The sequence below is a fragment of the Numenius arquata genome, chromosome 28 (assembly GCF_964106895.1).
Source record: "Numenius arquata chromosome 28, bNumArq3.hap1.1, whole genome shotgun sequence".
In the NCBI taxonomy this organism is placed as follows: Eukaryota; Metazoa; Chordata; class Aves; order Charadriiformes; family Scolopacidae; genus Numenius; species Numenius arquata.
Window position 1 is genome coordinate 2915313 of NC_133603.1, and position 17500 is coordinate 2932812.

The following is a 17500-nucleotide window of genomic DNA, read 5'->3' on the forward strand; positions in this document are numbered from 1 at the left end:
ACCTCAACACCCCCCCCCATCCCCCACCCCCCACCCACACCCCCCCCATCCCCCCCCCCCCCCGCCCCCCCCCCCTTCCCCTTGACCCCCCCCCCTGGGGCCGGGATTGGGCAGAGGTGACCTTCGGCCGCCGGGTTCCTGGAAGAGGAACGCCCACTTTGGGGCCGAACGCCAAGAATTCGGGTTCCCTGCCCTCCCTCCGGAACGGAAAAACACCCCCCCCCTCCCCTTCCCCCCCCCCCCTTCCCTACCCCCCACCCCCACCCCCCCCCCCCTTCCCCCCCCCCCCCCGCCCCGTTCCCGTCTCCCATTTCATATATATCCCGCAGGAGAGAAGCCATGGCCGCCGTCTTCTTGCCGGGCAACCTCCAAGATGAAGCCACCTGCTCCGTCTGCTTGGAATTCTTCAAGGATCCCGTTTCCATCCAGTGCGGACACAACTTCTGCCGGTCCTGCATCGTCAAGAGTTGGAAAGACCTGGAGATGGATTTTCCATGCCCCCAATGCCGGGAGATCTTCTCCCAAAAGAGTTTGAGACCCAACCGGCAGTTGGCCAACATGTCGGAGATCATCAGCCAGTTCACCTCCAGGGGTGGGGGTAGAGGGGCCACCACCTCCAAGGGGGCGGAGGAGGAGGAGAAGGAGGAAGGTCTCTGCGGGAAACATCGGGAAGCCCTCAAGCTCTACTGCAAGGACGACCACAGGACCATCTGCGTGGTCTGCGACAGGTCCCGGGACCATCGACCCCACGCCGTGGTCCCCGTGGACGAGGCCACCGAGGAGTACAAGGTACCACCCTCCCTCCGTCCATCCCTCCCTTCCTCCTCCCTCCGGGTCTTCCAAAGTCCCCGAGGTGCCACCTGCCTTTCCCACCACCCCACCCTGGTGCTCAACCTTCCCCCAATCCACCCCACCTCCTCGGTTGCTGCTCTCCAAAAGACCTGGAGGAACCCCCCCCCTGGTGGCTTCAGGTCACCCCTATGGCCGGGGGAGAGCTTCTCCTGCAAAACCCCCCGGAACAACGTTCTCCGACCCTGGAGATGGGTTCAAGGCCAGGTTGGATGGGGCTTGGAGCAACCTGGGCCTGGTGGGAGGTGTCTCTCATCCCTGGAGATGGTTCAAGGCCAGGTTGGATGAGGCTTGGAAGATGTCTCCCATCTCTGGAGATGGTTCAAGGCCAGGTTGGATGGGGCTTGGAGCAACCTGGGTCTGGTGGGAGGTGTCTCCCATACTTGGAGGTGGTTCAAGACCAGTTTCGGTGGAGCTTGGGAGATGTCTCCCATCCCTGGAGATGGTTCAAGACCAGGTTGGATGGGGCTTGGAGCAACCTGGGCCTGGTGGGAGGTGTCTCCCATCCCTGGAGGTGGGTTCAAGGCCAGGTTGGACAGGGCTTGGGGCAGCCTGGGTCTAGGGGAAGGTGTCTCTCAACCCTGGAGATGGTTCAAGGCCAGGTTGGATGGAGCTTGGAGCAACCTGGGCTGGTGGGAGGTGTCTCCCACCTCTGGAGGTGGTTCAAGGCCAGGTTGGATGAGGTTTGGAGCAACCTGGGTCTGGTGGGAGGTGTCTCCCGTACTTGGAGGTGGGTTCAAGGGCAGGTTGGATGAGGCTTGGAGCAACCTGGGCCTGATGGAAGGTGTCTCTCATCCCTGGAGGTGGTTCAAGGGCAGGTTGGATGAGGCTTGGAGCAACCTGGTCTGGTGGGAGATGTCTCCCATCCCTGGAGATGGTTCAAGGCCAGGTTGGATGGGGCTTGGAAGGTGTCTCCCATCTCTGGAGATGGTTCAAGGCCAGGTTGGATGAGGTTTGGAGCAACCTGGGTCTGGTGGGAGGTGTCTCTCATCCCTGGAGATGGTTCTAGGCCAGGTTGGACGGGGCTTGGAGCAACCTGGGCCTGGTGGGAGGTGTCTCCCATACTTGGAGGTGGTTCAAGGCCAGTTTGGATGGAGCTTGGGAGATGTCTCCCATCCCTGGAGGTGGGTTCAAGACCAGGTTGGATGGGGCTTGGAGCAACCTGGGTCTGGTGGGAGGTGTCTCCCATACTTGGAGGTGGTTCAAGGCCAGTTTCGGTGGAGCTTGGGAGATGTCTTCCATCTCTGGAGGTGGTTCAAGGCCAGGTTGGATGAGGTTTGGAGCAACCTGGGTCTGGTGGGAGGTGTCTCCCGTACTTGGAGGTGGTTCAAGGCCAGTTTGGATGGAGCTTGGGAGATGTCTCCCATCTCTGGAGGTGGCTCAAGGCCAGGTTGGATGGGGCTTGGAGCAACCTAGGCCTGGTGGGAGGTGTCTCCCATCCCTGGAGGTGGTTCAAGACCAGGTTGGACGGGGCTTGGAGCAACCTGGGTCTGGTGGGAGATGTCTCCCATCCCTGGAGATGGTTCTAGGCCAGGTTGGATGAGGCTTGGAGCAACCTGGGTCTGGTGGGAGGTGTCTCCGGTACTTGGAGGTGGGTTCAAGGCCAGGTTGGATGGGGCTTGGAAGATGTCTCCCATCTCTGGAGGTGGCTCAAGACCAGGTTGGACGGGGCTTGGAGCAACCTGGTCTTGTGGGAGGTGTCTCCCATCCCTGGAGATGGTTCAAGACCAGGTTGGATGGGGCTTGGAAGGTGTCTTCCATTCCTGGAGATGGTTCAAAGCCAGGTTGGACGAGGCTTGGAGCAACCTGGGTCTGGTGGGAGGTGTCTCCGGTACTTGGAGGTGGGTTCAAGGCCAGGTTGGATGGGGCTTGGAAGGTGTCTCCCATCCCTGGAGATGGTTCTAGGCCAGGTCGGATGGGGCTTGGAGCAACCTGGGCCTGGTGGAAGGTGTCTCCCGTACTTGGAGGTGGTTCAAGACCAGGTTGGACGGGGCTTGGAGCAACCTGGGTCTGGTGGGAGGTGTCTCCCATCTCTGGAGGTGGCTCAAGACCAGGTTGGACGGGGCTTGGAAGGTGTCTTCCATTCCTGGAGATGGTTCAAAGCCAGGTTGGATGAGGCTTGGAGTAGCCTGGCCCGTGGAACTAGATCACTAGATGGTCTTTGAGGTCCCTTCCAACCCAAAGCCACGTGACCAGACCCAGGAAAAGGAGAAAAAAAAAAAAGAAGGAATAGGAAAATAGGCGGTAACATCCTCTTTTTTTTGTTGGTGGTGGTGGTTCCCAGGAGAAAATCCAGGGACGCTTGGACTTCCTGAAGAAGGAGAGGCAGGAGCTGCTGGAGTTTAAAGTCAACGACGACAAGAAGACCCAGGAGCTCTTGGTGCGTCGGGTTCAACGCGGCGGCGGTGGGGGGGGGGGGGAAGGGGGGGGGGTGCGGGAGGGGTGGGTTGTGGGGACAACAGTTGTCCGGGTTGGGACGGGTGGAGGAGGATGGAAGATACCGGCTGCTGGTGGACACGGCCTCTGGTCTCCCATCTCCACCCTTTCCCCAAGGTCTTTAGCCAGGTGGTATCTCCTCAACCTTCTCCAGTCTCCCCAGCGACGACACTGGTGGGGCCTCCAAACTCATCCCAAAAACCTTTTTTTTGGGTTTTTTTTTTTGGTTTTGGGATGGTTTTCCTTCCCAGAAAACCATCGAGAGCGAGCGGCAGAAGCTGCTCTCGGAATTCGAGAAGCTACGGCAGTTCCTGAAGGACCAGGAGAACGTCCTCCTGGGGCAGCTGGAGAAGATGGAGAAGAACATCGCCCGGAGGCAGAACGAGAACATCACCGACCTCTCCAAGGAGATCACCCTCCTCAACAAGCTCATCACGGAGCTGGAGGAGAAGAACCAGCAGCCCATGTTGGAGTTCCTCAAGGTGAGACCTTCGCTGCGGACACGAGCCTTCGAGGGCTTGGGTCGTGCACCTTCTTCATCCTCTTTGGGATCCTGGAGAGGGGGGGGTTTTTGGGGGAGAAACGCCCCGTTTCGGGGCACTTTTGAAGAGCAGACGGTGCCCCCAGTTCTGCTGCTTCGGGAACACCTTGGGAATCGGAGATGTTCTCTCGGGATTTAAGGGTCTCTGAGGAATTCTTCTGCCGTGAACTTCTCCAGAACTTTCTAGCACCCTATAAATTCCCCGCTTTCCACGCCGAAGGAGACCTCCCGTGAAGGGCCACCGCAGCTCTTCTGGGTCAGATCCTTCAAAACCAAAAAAAACCCCCAAAAAAACCCCAGAGACTCCTTTCGCCAACCCGAGTTCCGGCCGGGCTTTGGCAGGACTGAAGGTCCCAGGTGTCCACCCCCGTCCCCCTCCAACCTGAAGGCGTTGGTGAGGACGTGGGGATGGAGACGGGCCGAGGAGGTCGAGCTTCTTTTAATGGGGGGGCGTTGTCGTTAAGCTCGTTTAGGTGGAGCTTCTGGTGCCCTCAGACCCTCACGGGGTTAAATTCCTTTCCCCGGGCAGAGAGCTGCTGGGTAAATATTTGCAGTTTTGGGTGAAAAACTCCTTTTCACGTGGGCTTTGCCCGAGAAAAAAAAACCAACCAACCGAAAAAAACCAACCAACCAAAAAAAAACCAAACAAAACCCAAACAAAACCACCGTTTCGTGGTTTAACCCCTTAATTTACCTCCGTCCCGAGGTTCGCCCATTCCTGAGGGCCAAAAACCCATCTCCTCCGTGGGACGCATCCGCCCCCTTGGAGGGGACCCTAAAGCCACCTTGGTGGTGGCCGTGGAGGTCCGGGTGGCGCGGGGAACGGGGACGTGCAAGTCGAACGCCGACCCTTGCGTCCAGGTGGCCAGGTGACGGCAGGCGGTGGCCCCGGGCCGGCTTAAGAGTCCTTCCGTAGCTCGGGTCTCCACGGGGGACGCGGTAGGACCTTCTCAGATGGTGGAGACCACCCTCAAAGCCCACCTCAAAGGGCTGCCAGATGTCCACACCCGGATTTCCCAACCACGAGGGTGAGAGACCGGAGAGGTTTGGTTTTTTTTTTGGAGCCACCATCTCGAGAAGATCCTCCCAACCTCACCTGGGCAAAGCCCGAGGGGGGGTGTCCTTGGAGCCGTTGGGTTGAGATGAGGAACCTCCAAAATCCTCTTCCAACCTAAATCTGTGGACTTTACGGGGGTAAACGTGGAGTATTGAGCGTCTTGGAGGTTGGGGGGGGGAAGCTCAGTTGGTTGCCCCCCCCCCGGAAGCCACTTGGGGTGGGATCGGGTGGGACGACGACCTTCCGAAGTTGAAAATTCCATGGTTCCACGACCCCCCCCTGGTTGAAACCATCGGGGATGGACCTCCCGGTTGGGTTCAAGGAAGAAGGTTGGGGGGGGGGGGGAAAAAGGGGGGAGGAAACTGCTCCGGGCAGAGGGAGGGGACGTTGGACGAGGATTTTTACCGGGTTTCTCTCTTTTTTTTTATTTTCCCCCCCTTTTTAGGACGTGGTGACCATCCTCAGCAGGTACGGAGAGCGTCTTCTCCTCCCCCCTCCTTTCACCCTTTTTTTTTTTTTTTTGGGGGGGGGGGGGGGGTTGTTTTTGGGTTTTTGTTTTTTTTTTTTTTTCCTCCCTCGCCAGCACTTTTTAAAGGTCAATTTTTGGCGCCGGGGGTGGGGGAGAAGATGGAATTCGCCTCCTACTCACTGGAGAGGCCCTGGATCTCCTCCAGCTTCTGGGAAAGCTTGGCTTTAGCTCCACGTCTTCTCCCGCCGGGCGGGTTCCTTCAAAGGTCAAGAGAGAGGAGGAGCCCCAAAGTCATCGCGTTGGCCCGATACGCGACTCGCCCACCTCCAAAAAATGACATTTAGGGTGGGGGAGAAGTATCTGAGGGGGGGTCACTCAACTCAAAACCCTTCCGAGAACCGGCCAAGGGGGGGTCTTCAAGGAGAACATGTAGATCCTGGTGTCCCCACCTCCAAAAATTATTCTTAAGCTGCAGGAGAAATATCTGAGGGGGGTCACTCAACTCAAAAACCCTTCCAAGAACCATCCGAGGGGGGGTCTTCAAGGAGAACATGTAGATCCTGGTGTCTCCAGTTCCAAAAATGACATTTAGGGTGTGGGCGAAGTGTCTGAGGGGGGTCGCCCAACTCAAAACCCTTCCGAGAACCGGCCAAGGGGGGGTCTTCAAGGAGGACACGTAGATCCTGGTGTCCCCACCTCCAAAAATGACATTTAAGATGCAGGAGAAGTATCTGAGGGGGGGTCACTCAACTCAAAAACCCTTCCAAGAACCATCTGAGGGAGGGTCTTCAAGGAAAACACGTAGATCCTGGTGTCCCCAGTTCCAAAAATGACATTTAAGCGGCAGGAGAAGTATCTGAGGGGAGGTCGCCCCACTCAAAACCCTTCCAAGAGCCAGCCAAGGGGGGGTCTTCAAGGAGAACATGTAGATCCTGGTGTCCCCACCTCCAAAAATTATTCTTAAGCTGCAGGAGAAGGATCTGAGGGGGGTCACTCAACTGAAAAACCCTTCCAAGAACCATCTGAGGGGGGGTCTTCAAGGAGGACACGTAGATCCCGGTGTCTCCAGTTCCAAAAATGACATTTAAGCTGCAGGAGAAGTATCTGAGGGGGGGTCACTCAACTCAAAACTCTTCCAAGAGCCGGCTAAGGGGGGGTCTTCAAGGAGGACACCTAAATCCTGGTGTCCCCAGTTCCAAAAATGACATTTAGGGTGGGGGAGAAGTATCTGAGGGGGGGTCGCCCCACTCAAAACCCTTCCGAGAGCCGGCCAAGGGGGGGTCTTCAAGGAGAACATGTAGATCCTGGTGTCCCCGCCTCCAAAAATTATTCTTAAGCTGCAGGAGAAATATCTGAGGGGGGGTCACTCAACTCAAAAACCCTTCCAAGAACCATCCGAGGGGGGGTCTTCAAGGAGGACACCTAAATCCTGGTGTCCCCAGTTCCAAAAATGACATTTAGGGTGTGGGAGAAGTGTCTGAGGGGGGGTCGCCCAACTCAAAAACCCTTCCAAGAACCATCTGAGGGGGGGTCTTCAAGGAGGACACGTAGATCCTGGTGTCCTCACCTCCAAAAATGACATTAAAGATGCAGGAGAAGTATCTGAGGGGGGTCACTCAACTGAAAAACCCTTCCAAGAACCATCTGAGGGGGGGTCTTCAAGGAGAACATGTAGATCCTGGTGTCTCCAGTTCCAAAAATGACATTTAGGGTGGGGGAGAAGTGTCTGAGGGGGGGTCGCCCAACTCAAAACTCTTCCAAGAACCATCCGAGGGGGGGTCTTCAAGGAGGACACGTAGATCCTGGTGTCCCCACCTCCAAAAATGACATTTAAGCTGCAGGAGACATATCTGAGGGGGGTCACTCAACTCAAAAACCCTTCCAAGAACCATCTGAGGGGGGGTCTTCAAGGAGGACACATAGATCCTGGTGTCCCCACCTCCAAAAATGACATTTAGGGTGTGGGAGAAGTATCTGAGTGGGGTCACTCAACTCAAAAACCCTTCCAAGAACCATCCGAGGGGGGGTCTTCAAGGAGGACACGTAGATCCTGGTGTCTCCAGTTCCAAAAATGACATTTAAGCTGCAGGAGAAGTATCTGAGGGGGGTCACTCAACTCAAAACTCTTCCAAGAACCATCCGAGGGGGGGTCTTCAAGGAGAACACGTAGATCCTGGTGTCCCCACCTCCAAAAATGACATTTAAGCGGCAGGAGAAGTATCTGAGGGGGGTCACTCAACTCAAAACTCTTCCAAGAGCCGGCCAAGGGGGGGTCTTCAAGGAGAACATGTAGATCCTGGTGTCCCCACCTCCAAAAATGACATTTAAGCTGCAGGAGAAGTATCTGAGGGGGGTCACTCAACTGAAAAACCCTTCCAAGAACCATCTGAGGGGGGGTCTTCAAGGAGGACACGTAGATCCTGGTGTCCCCAGTTCCAAAAATGACATTTAGGGTGTGGGAGAAGTATCTGAGGGGGGGTCACTCAACTCAAAAACCCTTCCAAGAACCATCTGAGGGGGGGTCTTCAAGGAGAACATGTAGATCCTGGTGTCCTCGCCTCCAAAAATGACATTTAAGTGGCAGGAGAAGGATCTGAGGGGGGTCGCCCAACTCAAAACCCTTCCAAGAACAAGACAAGGGGGGGTCTTCAAGGAGGACACGTAGATCCTGGTGTCTCCAGTTCCAAAAATGACATTTAAGCTGCAGGAGAAGTATCTGAGGGGGGGTCACTCAACTCAAAACTCTTCCAAGAACCATCTGAGGGGGGGTCTTCAAGGAGGACACCTAAATCCTGGTGTCCCCACCTCCAAAAATGACATTTAAGCTGCAGGAGAAGTATCTGAGGGGGGGTCGCCCCACTCAAAACCCTTCCGAGAGCTGGCCAAGGGGGGGGTCTTCAAGGAGGACACGTAGATCCTGGTGTCCCCACCTCCAAAAATGACATTTAAGATGCAGGAGAAGTATCTGAGGGGGGTCACTCAACTCAAAACCCTTCCAAGAACCATCCGAGGGGGGATCTTCAAGGAGGACACCTAAATCCTGGTGTCCCTGCCTCCAAAAATGACATTTAGGGTGTGGGAGAAGTATCTGAGGGGGGGTCACTCAACTCAAAACCCTTCCGAGAGCCGGCCAAGGGGGGGTCTTCAAGGAGAACATGTAGATCCTGGTGTCCCCACCTCCAAAAATGACATTTAAGCTGCAGGAGAAGTATCTGAGGGGGGTCACTCAACTGAAAAACCCTTCCAAGAACCATCCGAGGGGGGGTCTTCATGGAGGACACGTAGATCCTGGTGTCCCTGCCTCCAAAAATGACATTTAGGGTGTGGGAGAAGTATCTGAGGGGGGGTCGCCCAACTCAAAACCCTTCCAAGAACAAGACAAGGGGGGGTCTTCAAGGAGAACACCTAGATCCTGGTGTCTCCACCTCCAAAAATGATCCTTAAGCTGCAGAAGTATCTGAGGGGGGGTCTCCCAACTCAAAAACCCTTCCGAGAACCATCCGAGGGGGGGTCTTCAAGGAGAACATGTAGATCCTGGTGTCCCCACCTCCAAAAAATGACATTTAGGGTGGGGGAGAAGTATCTGAGGGGGGGTCACTCAACTCAAAACTCTTCCAAGAGCCGGCCAAGGGGGGGTCTTCAAGGAGAACATGTAGATCCTGGTGTCCTCACCTCCAAAAATGACATTTAGGGTGTGGGAGAAGTATCTGAGGGGGGGTCACTCAACTCAAAAACTCTTCCAAGAACCATCCGAGGGGGGGGGTCTTCAAGGAGGACACGTAGACCCCGGTGTCCCCAACCCAGGTGGGTCGAAACCCCGGTGTGATCCTCCCGACGTGAGCTTGAACCCCCCGGGGAGAGAAGTTTTGGGAGCCTTGAATGATATCTAAAAAAAAATTCAAAAAAAAAAAAAAATAGGAAGTTAGGGGGGAATAACACCCGTTTTCTTCTTTTTTCTTATTTTTTTCCCCCATTTTTCTCTTTTTCGCCTCCCCCCGCCCCGTCTCAGGAGCGACGCCGTGAAATGCCGGAAGCCCGTCCCCGTCTGCACCGACATGAAAATGCCCGTCTGCAACTTCTCCCTCAAAAGCGTCCTCCTGGAGAAAGTCCTGAAGAAATTCCGGGGTAGGTGGAAATTCGGGAAAAAAAACAAAGAAAAAAAAAAAAAAACCCAAAAAAACCCCAAAACCCCTCTTTTTTTCCAAAAATAAAAACAATTAAAATTAATTTAAAGGTTTTAAAAACGTTCCTGCCCGAAACGGGACGATAAATTATTTTCTGGAGACTAATTTTTTTTTTTTTTTAAAAAAAAAAAAAAGAGGAAAAAAAAAAAAAATCAAGATTTTAGGGCGATTTTTCGCTTTTCGAAGAGTTTGGAAATACGGGATGGGGGGGACGATTAAATAAAGCCCGATTTCGGGAGATATTAAGCGGCTTTTAATGATTTTTATGATTAAAAAGAGGGGGGAAAAAATCCTCGAAAGTGCAAATTAGGCGCTGGAGAAATAATTATAATAATAATTATAATAATAATAATTATTATAATTATAATTATAGTAATAGTAATAAAAATAATAATTAAAAAAGAAAAACCTGAAAGGATTGTCCTTATTTTGAACGAGGGGAAAAAAATACAGGAGGGGAACGATAAAGAAAATTTAAATAAATCCCGATTTTGAGATATTGAGACGCTTTTTAAAAATTATTATTATTTCAAAAAAAAAAATTAAAAATTTAAAATTTAAATAGATTTAGCAGGAATTCCCTCCCCCCGCGGCATCGGAGGGGATTTTTTTTTTTCGGGGGGGTTTTTTTTCCTCTTCTTATTTTTTGGTGGTTTTTTTTGTTTTAACAGAAAACCTTCAGGACGAGCTGGGAAGAGGCGAAAAAGGTAAAAATTAAAAATTTCTAAAGGGGGGAGGAAAAAAAAAAAAAAAGGTCGGGAAAAGGTTTCCCGGAGGAAAGGCTTGAAATCGTGGCTGCGATTCGCAAAGCCGAAAAGAAAAAACCCCCAAAAACCCCCAAATTTAAAAAAAAAAGAAGAAAAAAAAAAAAAAAAGACACTCTAGATTTCTACATTTTTGAATTTTTTAAATATTTTTAAATTTTTTAAAATATTTTTAAATTTTTTAATTTCTTCGCTCTCCACGATTTCCGGATCCGGTCGGGGAGTGGATTTTTCTGGCTGACGCCGGGGATCTGAGAGCTTTAAAAAAAACCCAAAAAAAAGGAAAAAAAAAGAAAAAAGACACTCTAGATTTCTATTTTTTAAAATTTTTAAAATTTTTCAAATATTTTTAAATTTTTAAATTTCTTTTCACCCCACGATTTCTGGATCCAGGGTCGAAAGCTGATTTTTTTGGCTGACGCCGGGGATCCGACGGCTTAAAAAAAAAGCCCAAAAAAAGGGAAAAAAAAAGAAAAAAGACGCTCTAGATTTCTATATTTTTGAATTTTTTAAATCTTTTTAAATTTTTTAAAATATTTTTAAATTTTTTAATTTTTTCGCTCTCCACGATTTCCGGATCCGGTCGGGGAGTCGATTTTTCTGGCTGACGCCGGGGATCCGACGGCTCGAAATTGGGTCTTTTCCGCCCCGTTTTACGCTTTAATAAAACCCACCGGGTGAAAAAACCAGAGATTTCAACCCCCCCAAAAAAACCCCAAAAACCCCCAAATTTTGACCCTTCCGGGAATTAAATCCGCCCGGATTTGGCCGTGTCCCGTGGTTCGTAAGGGGGGGGGGGGGAAAGGGGGTGTCCTTTTCCCACCGGAGGGTGCGAGCGCCCCGGAATCTTCTCCGGTGCAAAGTCAAAGAGGAGCTAAATTTGGGGGGAAAATTGTTGAAATTTGGGGGGAAATCGTTGAAATTCTGGAGAAAATCGTCTTTCGAGGTGGTGGTCTTCTAGGGTGGTGGTCTTCCAAGATGGTGGTCTTCCAAGATGGTGGTCTTCCAAGGTGGTGGCCTTCTAAACTGGTGGCCTCCTAAAGTGGCGGTCCTTTGAGGTGGTGGCCTTCTAGGGTGGTGGTCTTTTAGGGTGGTCATCTTCTAGGGTGGTGGTCTTTTGGGTTGGTGGTCTTCTAGGGTGGTGGTCTTCCAAGGTGGTGGCCTTCTAAACTGGTGGTCTTCTAAAGTGGTGGTCTTTTGGGGTGGTGGTCTTTTGGGCTGGTGGTCCTCTAGGGTGGTCATCTTCTAGGGTGCTGGTCTTCTAGGGTGGTGGCCTTCTAAAGTGGTGGTCTTTTGGGTTGGTGGCCTTCTAGGGTGGTGGTCTTTTAGGGTGGTCATCTTCTAGGGTGGTGGTCTTTTGGGTTGGGGGTCTTCTGGGTTGGTGGTCTTCTGGGTTGGTGGTCTTCTAGGGGGGTGGCCTTCTAGAGTGGTGGTCTTTTAGGGTGGTGGTCTTTTGGGCTGGTGGCCTTCTAAACTGGTGGTCTTCTAGGGTTATGGTCTTCTAGGGGGGTGGTCTTCCAGAGTGGTGGCTTTCTAAACTGGTGGCCTTCTAGGGTGGTGGTCTTTTAGGGTGGTCATCTTCTAGGGTGGTGGTCTTCTAGAGTGGTGGTCTTTTAGGATGGTCATCTTCTAGGGTGGTGGTCTTTTGGGTTGGTGGTCTTCTAGGGGGGTGGTCTTCTAAGGTGGTGGCCTTCTAAACTGGTGTTCTTCTCGGGTGGTGGTCTTTTAGGGTGATCATCTTCTAGGGTGATGGTCTTCTAGGGGGGTAGTGTTCTAGCGTGATGGTCTTTTGGGGTGGTGATCTTCTAGGGTGGCGGTCTTCCAAGGTGGTGGCCTTCTAGGGTGGAGGTCTTTTGGGGTGGTGGTGTTCTTCTAGGGTTGTGGTCTTCCAGGGTGGTGGTCTTCCAAGGTGGTGGCCTTCTAAACTGGTGGTCTTCTAAAGTGGTGGTCTTTTGGGGTGGTGTTCTTCCAGGGTGGTGTTCTTCTAGGGTGGTGTTCTTCTAGGGTTATGGTCTTCTAGGGGGGTGGTCTTCCAAAGTGGTGGCTTTCTAAACTGGTGGCCTTCTAGGGTGGTGGTCTTTTAGGGTGGTCATCTTCTAGGGTGGTGGTCTTTTAGGATGGTCATCTTCTAGGGTGGTGGTCTTTTGGGTTGGTGGTCTTCTAGGGGGGTGGTCTTCTAGGGTGGCGGTCTTCCAAGGTGGTGGCCTTCTAGGGTGGTGGTATTTTAGGGTGGTGGTCTTCCAGGGTGGTGTTCTTCTAGGGTGGTGGTCTTCCAAGGTGGTGGCCTTCTAAACTGGTGGTCTTCTAAAGTGGTGGTCTTTTGGGTTGGTGGTCTTTTGGGCTGGTGGTCCTCTAGGGTAGTCATCTTCTAGGGTGCTGGTCTTCTAGGGTGGTGGTCTTTTGGGGTGGTGGTCTTCCAAGGTGGTGGTCTTCCAAGGTGGTGTTCTTCTAGGGTGGTGGTCTTCTAAAGTGGTGGCCTTCTAAAGTAGTGGTCTTTTGGGGTGGTGGTCTTTTGGGGTGGTGGACTTTTAAGGTGGTCGAGGAGGGGAGAAGGTGTTGGGCATCAAACCTGGGTGGCCTCGCCGAAGGATCATGAGCTTGACCAAAAAGCCGAAAGGCCACGAGGAACTCGTAGGTCTCCCTCCGGGACATCTTGGACCACATCTTGGTCCTCTTTCGCCACCATTTTGCTTTGCCCCCCCCCACCTCACGCCTTGTTCTTCACCCTCGCGAGGACGTGAGAAGGTGGGGCAGATGCTCACCCCGTGTCTTTAAGTCGGACCTTCCTCGCCCACCTCCACGTTGCCCACCCCCCGTAGCTTCGTCCCCGTGCGCTGGTGGGACGAAGGCGCGTTCACCCCACGCTTTGGGTGAACATCTCAAGGCCCTCCTCTTCAAATTAACCCCCGGGGGGCGGGGGCTTCCTGCAGAGTCAGCGGTGGAAGGAGGCATCTCCAGAACTTCAAAGAACCTGCCTTTCCTTCACGGCAGGACCGTCCAGGAGAAGTCCTGGAGGTTGGGATGGGGTTCAGGAACCCGTAAAGACGTTCCCCCAACCTCGGCTTAAAATCCTTCTGCCTTTAATTTGTCGCTCTTGTCACCAACAGAAGACCTCACCCTGGACCCCGACTCGGCCAACCACCTCCTCATCCTCTCCGCCGACCTCAAGAGCGTGAGGATGGGTTGCAGGAAGCAGGACCTGCCCGATAACCCCAAGAGGTTCGATACCAACTCCCGGGTGTTGGCCACCACCGGTTTCAAGTCGGGGCGTCACTACTGGGAGGTGGAGGTGGGTCCTTCGGACGGTTGGGCCTTCGGGGTGGCCAAGGAATCCGTCAGGAGGAAAGGTCTCACCCAGTTCTCCCCCGAGGAAGGGATCTGGGCGGTTCAACAGAACGGGGGACGCTACTGGGCCGTCACCTCCCCCCAACGCACCCCCTTGTGCCTCAAGCAGAAGCTGAACAAGGTGAGGGTCTACCTGGACTACGAAGGGGAAGAGGTCTCCTTCTACGACGCCGACAACATGCAGCACATCTTCACCTTCAACGTGGCCTTCCAGGAGAAGGTCTTCCCCCTCTTCTCCGTCTGCTCCACCGTCACCTACATCAAACTCTGCCCCTGAGGCCTTCTCCTGGGGCTTCCCTGAGGACCTTCCTTCCCTGAGGACCTTCCTTCCCCGAGGACCTTCCTTCCCCCCCCCCCCCCCCCAGCCCCGACCTGAGGGCCCCGGCGATGCCACCACCCTCGTGGTCTTCACGGCCACGAGCACCAGAGAGACTTCTCCAAGCGGCCCCGTTCCCTTGGGACGTAGGACACGACGGGGAGGGGGGGGGAAACCACGGGAGCGAAACAGCCCCAGGACGATCTTCAGGTCATCTTCAAAGCAGAAGAAAGCTACGGAAACCACCAGCGAGGTGGAGACCAGCGAGCCCAGAAGGTTGGTGGTGACCACCTTAAAGCCACCTCTGAACCAACCCAACGTCTTCAAGGAGACCACGGGGGCTTGGGTTGGGTTGGGTTGGGTTGGGTTGGGGGGCTCCAGGTCTTTTCTTGTGGGGATCTAAGGAACTTCTGAAAGGTTTGGAAGCAGGGCCTTCACCCCTTTGGGGCCTTCACCCCTTTGGGGCCTCCACCCTTTTGGGGCCTCCACCCTTTTGGGGCCTTCACCCTTTGAGGGTCTCCACCAGGTTTTTGGGGCCTCCACCCCTTTGGGGCCTTCAACCTTTTGAGGCCTTCAACCTTTTGGAGTCTCCACCTTTTGGGGGCCTTCACTCTTTTGGGGCCTTCACCCTTTTGGGGCCTTCACCCCTTTTTGGGGTCTCCACCAGTTTTTTGGGGTCTCCACCCCTTTGGGGCCTTCACCCCTTTGGGGTGTCCACCCCTTTGGGGCCTTCACCCTTTTGGGGTCTCCTCCTTTTGGGGGCCTTCACCCTTTTGGGGCCTTCACCCTTTGAGGGTCTCCACCAGGTTTTTGGGGTCTCCACCCCTTTGGGGCCTCCAACTTTTTGGGGCCTTCACCCATTTTTGGAGTCTTCACCCTTTTGGGGCCTTCACCCCTTTTTGGGGCCTTCACCCCTTTTTGGGGCCTTCACCCTTTGAGGGTCTCCACCAGGTTTTTGGGGTCTCCACCCCTTTGGGGCCTTCACCCTTTTGGGGCCTCCACCCTTTTGGGGCCTTCACCCCTTTTTGGGGCCTCCAACCTTTTGGGGTCTCCACCCCTTTGGGGCCTTCGCCCTTTGAGGGTCTCCACCTTTTTGGGGCCTTCACTCTTTTGGGGCCTTCACCCTTTTGGGGCCTTCACCCCTTTTTGGGGTCTCCACCAGTTTTTTGGGGTCTCCACCCCTTTGGGGCCTCCAACTTTTTGGGGTCTCCACCCTTTTTTGGGGTCTCCACCCCTTTGGGGCCTCCACCAGTTTTTTGGGGCCTTCACCCCTTTTTGGGGCCTTCACCCTTTGAGGGTCTCCACCAGTTTTTTGGGGTCTCCACCCCTTTGGAGCCTCCAACCTTTCGGGGTCTCCACCAGTTTTTTAGGGTCTCCACCCCTTTGGGGCCTCCAACTTTTGGGGGCCTTCACCCCTTTTTGGAGTCTTCACCCTTTTGGGGCCTCCACCCCTTTGGGGCCTCCAACCTTTTGGGGTCTCCACCTTTTGGGGGCCTTCACTCTTTTGGGGCCTCCACCCCTTTGGGGCCTCCAACCTTTTGGGGTCTCCACCTTTTGGGGGCCTTCACTCTTTTGGGGCCTTCACCCTTTTGGGGCCTACACCCCTTTTTGGGGTCTCCAGCAGTTTTTTGGGGCCTCCAACCTTTTGGGGCCTTCATCCTTTTGGGGTCTCCACCAGTTTTTTGGGGTCTCCACCCCTTTGGGGCCTCCAACTTTTTGGGGCCTTCACCCTTTTGGGGCCTTCACCCCTTTTTGGGGCCTTCACCCTTTGAGGGTCTCCACCAGGTTTTTGGGGCCTCCACCCCTTTGGGGCCTTCACCCTTTTGGGGCCTTCAACCTTTTGGAGTCTCCACCTTTTGGGGGCCTCCACCCCTTTGGGGCCTTCACCCCTTTTTGGGGTCTCCACCAGTTTTTTGGGGTCTCCACCCTTTTGGGGTCTCCACCCCTTTGGGGCCTCCAACCTTTTGGGGTCTTCACCCTTTTTGGGGTCTCCACCAGTTTTTTGGGGTCTCCACCCCTTTGGGGTCTTCACCCTTTTGGGGTCTCCACCCCTTTGGGGCCTCCAACTTTTTGGGGTCTCCACCCTTTTTTGGGGTCTCCACCCCTTTGAGGGTCTCCACCAGGTTTGTGGGGTCTCCACCCCTTTGGGGCCTCCAACCTTTTGGGGTCTCCACCTTTTGGGGGCCTTCACCCCTTTTTGGGGCCTCCACCCTTTTGGGGCCTCCAACATTTTGGGGCCTCCACCCCTTTGGGGCCTCCAACCTTTGGGGTCTCCACCAGTTTTCTGGGGCCTCCACCCCTTTGGGGCCTCCAACCTTTTGGGGCCTCCAACATTTTGGGGTCTCCACCCCTTTTTGGAGCCTCCACCCCCTTGGAGATGTCAACGACTTGGAGAACGAACCCTCCGGTGGCTCGATGTCCTGGGGGAAAACGGGGAGAGGTGACCGTTGCCTTTGGCCACCCAAAAGGTCCTCCAAGGAAGGCTCGGGTTCCGGGTGGCCCCATTCCGCTTGTTTTTTCCCCAAAATGGGGGAAATCTCCCCCCAAAATTGGCTAGTTTTTTGGAGGTGGCGGAGGTGGTCGGAGTGAGGTGACCTCAACCCCGCGGGCCACCGAAAAAAGCCAAGAGCTTTTTGGTTGCCCTCCATCACCTTGTGTCACCCAAAAGGTGCTTTTTTTTCTCATTTTGGGGGTTTTTTTTTGGACATTTTGGGGGCTTTTTGGACATTTTTGGATTTTTTTGGACATTTTTGGGTTTTTTTGGACATTTTGGGGGTTCCTCTGTTGCCCCAAAACATCTTCAGTCGCTTCTTCACCCTTGGCGGTGAAGACTTGAGGTCCACCAGAAGCCCCCTTAGATCCGGGCGAAGGGCGAAATCCACCCCCGAAGAGACCAGAAATGGCAGAAATCCCTTAAAAAACCCCATTTTTGGGGCTAAACGGGAGAAAAGGCGCTTTTTTCGCCCCCCAGGTTTCCAATTTTAGCCCAAATAATGGAAATTTGTCCCAAAACTCCCAGAAACGAGGCCGAAATCCGTCTCCTAGGAGAGGCCTCCAGGCGGGATCTGCTCCATTTGAGGTGGTTTAGGCCCAAAAAAGAGCTGGTTTGGGCACGAAAAATCTTCATTTTGGGGAGGGTGGGAAGAAAAATTTCAATTTTTGAACTGGTGGAACGAAAAATCTCCATTTTTTAAGTGGTGGGATGAAAAAATCTCCATTTTTGAACTGGTGGGATGAAAAATTTCAATTTTTAAACTGGTGGGATGAAAAAATCTCAATTTTTTTTTAACTGGCGGGATGAAAAATTTCAATTTTTAAACTGGTGGGATGAAAAAATCTCCATATTTCAACTGGTGGAATTAAAAAATCTCAATTTTTTAACTGGTGGGATGAAAAATTTCACATTTTTAACTGGTGGGGTGAAAAAATTTCAATTTTTTACTGGTGGGATGAAAAAAATCTCGATATTTTGGATGGTGGGTCAAAAAAATCTCCATTTTTCAACTGGTGGGATGAAAATATTCAATTTTTGAACTGGT

The 17500-nt window shown here is 53.3% G+C and overlaps 1 protein-coding gene across 1 annotated transcript; it reads left to right on the top strand.

The window, feature by feature from the left end:
* Positions 1-324: 324 nt before the first annotated feature.
* Positions 325-13922, top strand: LOC141476178 (E3 ubiquitin-protein ligase TRIM7-like). Its single transcript, XM_074164787.1, has 7 exons — positions 325-789; positions 3134-3229; positions 3537-3767; positions 5329-5351; positions 9362-9477; positions 10208-10243; positions 13408-13922. Exons 1-7 carry the CDS (start codon positions 340-342, stop codon positions 13920-13922), a joined length of 1467 nt encoding a protein of 488 aa, XP_074020888.1. The 5' UTR covers positions 325-339.
* Positions 13923-17500: the final 3578 nt, after the last annotated feature.